The following is a 9549-nucleotide window of genomic DNA, read 5'->3' on the forward strand; positions in this document are numbered from 1 at the left end:
TTTGTTTGTTCTGGTGGGTTTTTACCTTGCTCCTTCATCTGCTCTGTGTTTCTCTGTCTTCTCTTTTTGCTTAGCTTACTGTGTTCGGGGTCTCCTTTTCACATGCTGAGGTTCATAGTTCCCGTTGTTTTTGGTGTCTGCTCCCAGGGGATAAGGTTGGTACAGTGGGTTTTGTAGGCTTCCTGGTGGAGGGGACTGGTGCATGTGTTCTGGTGGATGAGGCTGGATCTTGTCTTTCTGGTGGGCAAGACCACATCCAGTGGTGTGTTTTAGGCTGTCTGTGACCTTATTATGATTTTAGGCAGCCTCTCTGCTAACAGGTTGTGTTGTGTTCCTGTCTTGCTAGTTGTTTGGCATGGGGTGTCCAGCACTGGAGCTTGTTGATCGTTGAGTGGAGCTGGGTCCTAGCGTTGAGATGGAGATCTGTGGGAGAGCTCTCACTGATTGACATTACAAGGGGCTGGGAGGTCTCTGGTGGACCAATGTCCTGAACTTGGCTTCGCCACCTCAGAGGCTCAGGCCTGACACCTGGCTGGAGTACCAAGACCCTGTCAGCCACACAGCCAGGTACGTGGGGAGCTTCTTTCCTTTTGGGAAGTCTGATTTCTTCTGCCAGCGTTCAGTAAGTGTTCTGTAGGAGTTGTTCCACGTGTAGATGTATTTCTGATGTATTTGTGAGGAGGAAGGTCATCTCCACATCATATTCCTCCACCATCTTGAAGGTCCTCTCCCTGCCTTTTCTTTTAATCCTCTGTTCCTCTTTTCCTATCTTTCTTTGGAGGACGGTTAACTCATCAATCTTTTAAAAAATATTCTCTCTTCTCTCTCTTCTCATTGACTTTTTAGTTATTCCTCTTGACATGACTTTGTACTTTAGTGGTTATTATAGAGGCTAAAACATGCATCTTTAGCACATCACATTCTATGTTTAAAAAATTACTTCAAGAAAAATCTAAGAATTCTATGACAATCTATTTCCAGTTTTTAGTCCCTACAATTTGTGCTCTTGTTTACTATAACTTTACACTTTAGAGAACATAAACTCCATTTTCTTTTGTTATTATTTTTCTTTAAAGAGCCCATGGTCTAAAATGATTTTGTCATATATATGTACACAAATTAGAAACATTTTTTAAAATAGTGTTTTAATTTATTGACCTATTTGCATTTTATAGTGTTTTTCCATTCCTTCTTGCAGAACCAGATTTCTAGCTGATATTTTCCTTCAGCATTTATAATGTCTTTTAACATTTCTTGTAAATCAACTCTGCTGAGGAAATTCTTTCACCTTTTGTCTAGATAAAGACATCTTTAGGACTTCCCTGGTGGTCCAGTGGTTAAGACTCTGTGCTTCCACTGCAGGGGGCATGGGTTGGATTCCTGGTCAGGGAAGTTCTGCGTGCCACATGGTGCAGCCAAAAAAAAAAAAAAAAGATGCCTTTATTTCACCTTCATTTTTGAAAGATATTCTTACTGACTATGGAATTTTGAAACGACTTGATAGTTTTTTCCTTTAAGCATTTTTAAAATGTCATTCTCTTGTTTCCTGTTCTTCATTTCTTTTTTTTTCTGATGAGAAGTCACCTGAAATTCTTATCGTTTCCTTATTCCGTTGTATGTATTGTTTCTGTTTGAGAGCTTGCAAGCTTATCTTTGGTTTTTAGCAGTTTTACTAGTATATATCTAGTTCTGTTTTTTTGTTTAGCTTGCTCGGATTTCTCTGAGCTTCTCAGATATGTCATTTTTAGTTATGTTCAATGCATTATAGGCTTTAAATTCCTCTATGGTAAACTGCCCCAGCTTTGTACTTAGTGTAAGGCCTGGAGCCAAAGGTCTCCTCCTAGTTCTTCTACTACACCTTTAGACTCCTGTGGACTCTACATGCCTGTAACAGAGGGGGGTTCCCTCTTAGTGCTCCCAAGCCTCCCCAGAAGTATACTGCTCTTATCTGGGACTAACACATGGCTTAATTCTCCAGCTTTACCATCACATTTAGGCAGGCCCTATGTTCCTGAATTGGTGAGCGTTTCTTTCAATGCTCCTGACTCTCTCCAGTGTTGGACTGTCACCCTCTGTTACTAGGTGCAAGACCCAGTGGGTGGGAAAGTTTCTATAGACAGGACCTGTATGCTGCACCTCTGAAGGGTTCACACTCAGCTGTCCTGCCCTTATCTCTGTGGCCGACAAATGTTGTTTCTAATTCATGTAAAGTTGGAGTGTGGGAGTTGTTCTCTTGTTTCTGCTGATCTACCCTCAAACTGAGGCAGTCCTTTCAGTTCATTAGTTTACCTTGCAACTTTGAGTATCCAATAGGCTCAAAAATTATGTTTCTGCAGGCTATCTGATTTGTTCTCATTGTTTAGGTGGGAGAAGTGTTTCTTGTAATGTTCTATATCCTAGACAGAAGGGTTATAGCCTTAACTCTTCCTTAGATTTGGTTCTCCCAGAAACAAACGTTAAGAAAAGGATTTTAGTTCAAGTAGTCTGAGGGGAGGTGATCCCAGGAACCCCAGTAAAAGTAGTGGGAGGAGAGACAGGGAAAAGAAGGAAGTCTACATAGTGTGTTAATGAGTAACTGTGATACAGTCTCACTGGGGACTTCTGGAGGACTGTATGGAAACAGCCTAAGTGAGCAAGCTGGGTCTTTATCCACCAACTCCTATGTGTAATTGATTAGTTGTCCTGCCTATAAGTGGAGTCTACGGCAGATCAAAAAAGGCAGAGACTCGCAGGTGCAGCAGAAATTTTATACACGAAGGAATGTGAGAGGGCACAACAGTGTCTGTTAAAAACTCTCTCTGTGCCAGTTAGGACATTTATTACTTTATTTCTCAGGCATATTGATGTACTGAGAGGATGATTCATACCTGATTTATCTTTGTATTCTCCCAGCATGGAGAAGAGTCAGAAGACAATCAATCACTATTTATTCAATGAGAAAATACCTTTTATAAAGTATCAATATGTAAAATTCTGGTTAGCTCTTCTTCATTTCCTGTCCTCCTCCCAACCAACATCCTTACCCCCCACCTCAATCACTCAGGTAGTATAGTTTATTCTCTTAACCTGCCAAAAAGTTTAAACTCACCAGAATGGTTAGACTTTTTTAAAAATTTATTGATTTTTCTAGCTAATTTAAATGTATTATAATTTAAAAGTATAGTTTCCAAACCTGAACTTTATCTCACAGATATTTTGTATTACTTGCAGCCAACAATGATAAGGCATCCACCAACAGTTGTTTGCTACATTTGTGGTCGTGAATATGGAACAAAATCAATTTTCATCCATGAGCCACAATGTCTGAAAAAATGGCATAATGAAAACAACTTGTTGCCTAAAGAGCTAAGGAGACCAGAACCGAAAAAGCCAGAAGTCAGGACCATTACTGGTAAGTTTTTGGAAAAAAAAGACTTGAGTGTGTAAGGGAAGACTTTTCTCTCTAAACTTAAAAGAGTAGAGGTATTCTTTTATTACTTGTTCAAGTAACTGAAATCAGCAACATTTACTGTCTAGGCTACAGCCAAATAGAAAAAACAGTTCCAGAATACCCGACCAAAGTGTTGTCTTCAGATGCTGAGACATAAAGATACTATATCCTGGCAAACCGTACAAGGAGAGGGACTCACTGGTATTTGCTATATTTCCCAAAAGTTACTTTGATATATTATCAAACACAAATCTTTAAAATTTTGTAGCTTAAAAAACCTTTGGGGACATCTGGAAACATGTTTTCAAATATGAATGTGTTTTAGTGTTCAAAGAGTGGGGGGACCAAAGCGAAATGCTTATAGGGTCTGCTAGTCAGGATACACAATTGAATAAATTTGTCCATGTGTGGAAAAAGGGAAGGTGGGGACTAGGAGTGGGAGAGCACTGCCTTTCTAAAGGAGACAGCTGCTACCCAGTTCCAGCTGGTGTTACACTTAAGAAATTTAGCCTTAAATTTACTGTGATGTATCTTTCAATAATACAAAAGAAACTGGAAATCTAGACTTCTATATGAAATGTCCAGATTTTAAAAATTTTGCAATGAATACTTTGTAAAACACGGCACAGGCTACATGACACTGGAACATCATAAACTGCCATGTGTGGTCGCATTACAGAGCCTTATGCTTACTCATTTAGGGTGAGAAAGAAGTAGTTCAGAAAGTGTGTTTGCCATACAAGCTCAGGCTTGCTCATCATCTGCCATTGTCATTTTCTCAGCTGATCTCCTGATTCCCCTCAAAGGAAAATTATTCTTGGTTTTAAGAGAATCATTCAATTAATTGATTTTCTTTATGTAACCATAGATTTACATGTCCGGAAGGTACCTTGGAGGTCATTTAGTATCAGTTAGCCCAAAGCACTCTTGTTAGAGATGTGACCCAAAGAGACTTTTTTTAACAACCCACAGAGTGGAATCTAGATTGTCATGATAAAGTTCTAAAGGCTGCCAGAACCCAACTATTTACAGTCCTTGCCTAAAGGAAGACTCTGCAAGAAGGTAGGAAAAGAGCTCAAGATGAAAATATCCATCTACTGAAATTAGAGCATTTGCTCACAAAGAAATTGTTTACCTCTTTGAGACTGTCTTCCCATCATTTCTCATTTGGTGTCAAAAATCTATTTCCTTCACTTCTGATCTTTATCACTTTCTCTGCCTGAGTATGCTTATCACAATTCTAGAAGAGGTGAGAGAAACGACTGGTTTGGAAACCCTGGAGTGTTCGCCATTCTGTTATTGGCTGCAGATGGAAAAGGCAGGTCCTATAATTGCACTTTCTGCAATTTTTCTCTTGGCTCCATGCTTTTGTTATTTCCGAAGGTGCCCTTCCTCTCTAGGCAAAGAGAATTCCCATGAACGTTTCCATCCCATGGACTTACTGTAGTCATAGGATTCAAATAGCTCTCCCTCCAGGTCCAAAGTACAAGCCTTAAAACTTTTAGAAATGTGATGAATCATCTTCAGCTGAGAATCAGTGAATACTCTGGATTTTTTGAGTCCATATTAAAACTCATATGAGGAAGGAGAAAGTCAGTGCCATTCTTTTTTTAACTGTTTTTAAAGCACTCAAAATATACATTCATATCCTGCATAGAAAGTGACACTTCCTTTATCCAAGGGAGAAATTCTAGGTTGTCCTGTTGTGCTGGAATTTAATTTCCCACGGAGAAAAAAAAAAAAAAGAAAAAGAACATGAGTAAGCTTGTTAAAGAATCTAAGGTTTGCTATGTTTGTGTGAACCACTAGATAGAAGTCATATGAGAATTGCCTGGGCTTTAATGAAGAAATATATGCTGTGAAAATAATTTTTTAAAAACTATGTGATATATTTTTGCATGTCTGGATACATTTTGGGGGGCCTATTTTGGGCAATTCTAAGACATAGTCAATTTAATGTACTAAAGCCATTCTATTTAAATAAGGTTTATTAAAGTTAAATCCCACACTGTTTCTCTAAAATAAACCCATATGCCTTTTTTCCTATGCTCTGCCAATGGAGATTATATATCTCTCAGCTGCCTTTGTTGTTTTCTTAAGGACACTTTTTTTCGTCAGATGAACTATTCTGTTTGCATTCTTCACTTTAATTACTTAAAGAATCTCTGAGTTTACGGCCACAAAGAGATGATAAATTTTTAGGATATAATTCATCTTAAATTCACTCTCAGCTGTCAGATGTCCTCTAAAAACATTCCACTGATGGATTACAGAAGAAGAAAATACAAATAAATGTTCTTTTCCTTTTGTAAGTTTATATTTAGAGTCAACTGAAAGAAAGCCAAAAGTTATATTTGCAAGATAATAATGTGTAAGCAAAGATGTTAATAATTAGTGAAGAATGCATATCACAACACATAAAACAATGTCTTCCCCTTTTTAAAATCTGAGGACTGAAAAACCTCTAGTTCAGAGCTAACGGTTCTCAACCCTTAAAAGACTGAGCAGCAATTTTTTTTTTTGGCAAAAGTAATACGATTTGTTTAAAAGCCTCAGTCAACAGGTATTTCCTGAAAATACTTTCCATAAAAAGTAGAGCATGGTTCTCCAGAATGAAAGCTGATCCATTTTCCCATTTTCTTTTTCTTTTATTTTTTGTTCTTCTTTTTTTTTTTCCTCTGTTTTTCTTTAACTTTTCAGCCAAGGGTTTCTATGATCTTGATGCCTTAAACGAAGCTGCTTGGAAAAGTGCCCAGAGCCAGTTGGTTCCCTGTAATATTTGTGGGCGTACCTTCCTGCCAGACAGACTGATTGTTCACCAACGATCCTGTAAACCAAAAGTCGCCAAGTAAAGCCCTTTCTCCCTACGAAATAGTTACAGGAATTAAATCCTTTGGAAAGAGCTGGGATATGATGGGGAGGAGGAAAAGGAGGGGAGGAGAGGAAACAAGGAAAAGTGGAATTGACCAAAGGCACGAGACGCCCAGCTCAGTGCTTTGGTGGCCTGGTGTGACCACTGTGTCACTGCTTTTAGCATGCAGCTGCGTGCGTGTGCCTTGGCACGCCGGGGCCTCGCATGTCACACGGTTGTCAGGCAGAATTACACGTGGCCGCGCCTCATCACAGCTGGCATTTTTATCTCCAGGAAATTTCAGAGCCAGTTGTTGCTGTTTTTCTTCTGGTCTGATTTCCTGAACAAGATTGTGAACCTCACACTTAGGACTATTATTCAGTGAACAGAGGCTTTGGGTGGTGACTTCAGGCAACTCTTTAGTTCCCGAGAAAAACTGGATTCCCTCCCATCCCTGTGCTTTCTGAAATAATGTGCCACTCCCTGCTATTTCTGATCCAGGGAAATGTTTTTAATTGAGTTAGTGACCAGGAACCTTCTTTTCTCTATAAAATTGTTCAACAGGAGACACATACAAAAAAAGAGCTAAGGACTTAAAGTACTAGAAACACACAGAACTCATACTCCCTTACTAATACTGAAAAATGCTACAAGGAAAATTCAGCATCAGTGCCAGCCTCATATGTTGGGAGATTGCTGTGATGTGATTCATCACATGGGTGGAAGCTAGCTCCCTCCTCCTATAGAAGAGGTCCAGCAAGAGTTCTCTCTGCCCTCCTAGGGGCTTATAGGTGTTTTATTGTGGAGATCTAAAAGCCTGCCTGGAAGTCCTCTGCTTCCCCACCCAAGGGCCACGCACAGTACGTGGGTTGTGCAGATGCCCTGGATTTGAGTCCTTGAATGTGTATTCAGAGAGGCAGGCCTCCTGGGAGGAGGCCAGGGCCAGGGAGGTGCTCTGCCCAGGAAATTCTGCTCCCCTGGAGCAGCGCTGCTTTGCCTGGACTCCCAGCAGGTTTGCTTAAGATCTTTGTTCATTTTATGGCTGACTTTCAGGGCCATTTTGGATCCACCAGGTTCCTGCAAACCTTGCATTCATGACCTTACACAGCACAGTTAACTCCAAACTATACAAGCAAATTTATCTGACCTAATAATTTGGTCATAATCTACAGATTATAAAAGGTTAGGTTAGCATAACTGTGCTAATTATTCGGGTTTTCCTGCTTGTTGCAAAGGAAGCAAGAGATGAACTTTTAAAAAAGTCTTTTAGATATCCCCAAATAAGGTTAGCATCTTGTAAAGGATAGCCTTTAATGACTCCTACCTGATGGTTTGTTCTTTTATTTTGTTAACAAAAATGACAACAACATCTAATGTGTAGTGAGTGTACTGGGGGTCAGGCACGGTGCCTAGTGCTTCCTATATATCAGTTTATATAAATCTCACATCAACCCTACAAGTAGATAGTATCCTTATTTTACACGTGCGGAAACTAATACTTAGACTAAAATAGCAAACTCAAGGTCACACTGGGCTTGAGTTAAGGGTTGGAGTCAGGAAGCAAACTCAGGACTGTTGGACTTCCAAGCCCATAATCTTATCCATTGCCATTTGCGTGCTAGATACCACCATTAATCAGATTAATTCCAACACAAATGATCTGACAAATGTCAATTTTGTACACTCTTTAGTAACTAAGGCAAATGGGAATTTTAGCATGCTTGCAGTTTGGCTGCTGGTCTGGGTTTATCTTAAACCGAGGTGAAAACAAAAGTTTGAACTGCATTGTGTTTTAAAAGCTACTTCTGTATTCTGCTGATGTTCGGAAGTCAGACAGCAAGGGAAATAAAGCAAGAGTTCTGGCCTCAACTTTGAAATGAGTGGCCATTTGGGGTCATAAAGAGAGACTCGTGGGCCTTCACTTTCGAAGCATGAGAAAAACAAAACTACTTTATCTGTAGGAATTATTAAATCTGAGTTCTTGAAGCGGTTGAAAAAGATGAGCTCTTGTAAGAACTGTGCTTCCACAGGGAACAGCTTGAGGAATGTCAAGGTGCCGACCGTGGGACTTCCACTTCTGGCCCCAGCTCCAGCTCCATCTGAGCCGGCCTGCAAACGTTACAGGGGATCAAATCTGAAGCAAGTTCAATCACAATGACATCAATCCAAGGGCTCATATCTTTCATCAAGACAAGTCACTGAAGTCTCACCATTAATAGGACAGAGCTCACCTGCTCTCTGCCAACTGCCCTTCCCCCAATTTGTTCACATCTGTGCAGATTTTTGTAGTCTAAAAAGGAAAATGATTTCTTTAATAGTGGTTGGCACATCCATAAGCTTTGAATCTGAATCTTGTAATGGTTCCCATAGATAGTCTCCTAGTCGATGAAGAGCAGATACTAGATGAAGGTACTTGGAGCTCTTACACTGGCTCAGGTAGGTATCGGCTTGGGATGCAATGTTATTAGAGGCATCGGCAACAATACAATTCCCTCTCTGCTCTGGCAACTGGTGCTGCACAATCTTTTATTGAATTCCCCTTTAGTTGAGGTTATGAGAAGAATTCCAGGATTTCTTGATGCTCATTTGCACATTAAATTCACATCAACGTTGCGGGGCATGTCTTACCAGAAGGGAACACTGGAGACAGAACAAGCCTGTCCTACTAAGGGATGTAGACGGGGAGACTCTCCTCCGGTGAGTAAGCATGGAGATCTGTTCGAGCTCCGTTGTGGGAGCTCCTCAGGTTGTGGGAGCTCCTCCTCATCAGGCAGCCTTGGATGTATTTCCAAGTAGGGTCCCAGTATTTCCAAGGATGGCTCCCAGATGACATTGCTTCAGCTTGGGGAATATTGGCCTGAATCTCTTCACAAAAAAAGAAGCTTCTACTGACAAGCACCCATTTGTGAGCAGGGAAGAGAAAGAGGGCAGATATCCAAAGTCTTCCAGCTCCTGAAAACCTGAAAACAGCCCTTGGTCTCTCTGTACTTCTGACATTAGCAGCATCTCTTCTTTACACCCTCATCTAAACCAACTCATATGGCTTTAATCCCAGACCAGGTCAGGTCAGGAAGTTCAGCCCTTTCCTTCCCCAACCCTGTGGGGACCTTTCCCTGCTCTGGCAATGGACAACCTTCCTTTATCATTTATTACTTCCCTCCTGACTCTCTGTCTGGCCCACATGAATGGCCGTGCCTGTTTCAGCTGGCCCTGCCCACTCTCTGTGAGCACTGTGGCCAGAGATGGAAATGAGGTTTTCCTGCACTTG

At 40.6% G+C, this 9549-nt stretch overlaps 1 protein-coding gene across 1 annotated transcript in view; it reads left to right on the forward strand.

The window, feature by feature from the left end:
* The window catches only part of LOC137757708 (zinc finger protein 474-like), a 113264-nt gene extending 106982 nt beyond the window's left edge, over positions 1-6282 (forward strand). The window contains exons 5-6 of the mRNA XM_068534339.1: positions 3211-3391; positions 6131-6282. Coding sequence (XP_068390440.1) covers positions 3211-3391; positions 6131-6282 — 333 coding nt within the window. The remainder of the gene's footprint in view (positions 1-3210; positions 3392-6130) is intronic.
* Positions 6283-9549: the final 3267 nt, after the last annotated feature.

Source organism: Eschrichtius robustus, chromosome 2 (genome assembly GCF_028021215.1).
Source record: "Eschrichtius robustus isolate mEscRob2 chromosome 2, mEscRob2.pri, whole genome shotgun sequence".
Classification (NCBI taxonomy): Eukaryota; Metazoa; Chordata; class Mammalia; order Artiodactyla; family Eschrichtiidae; genus Eschrichtius; species Eschrichtius robustus.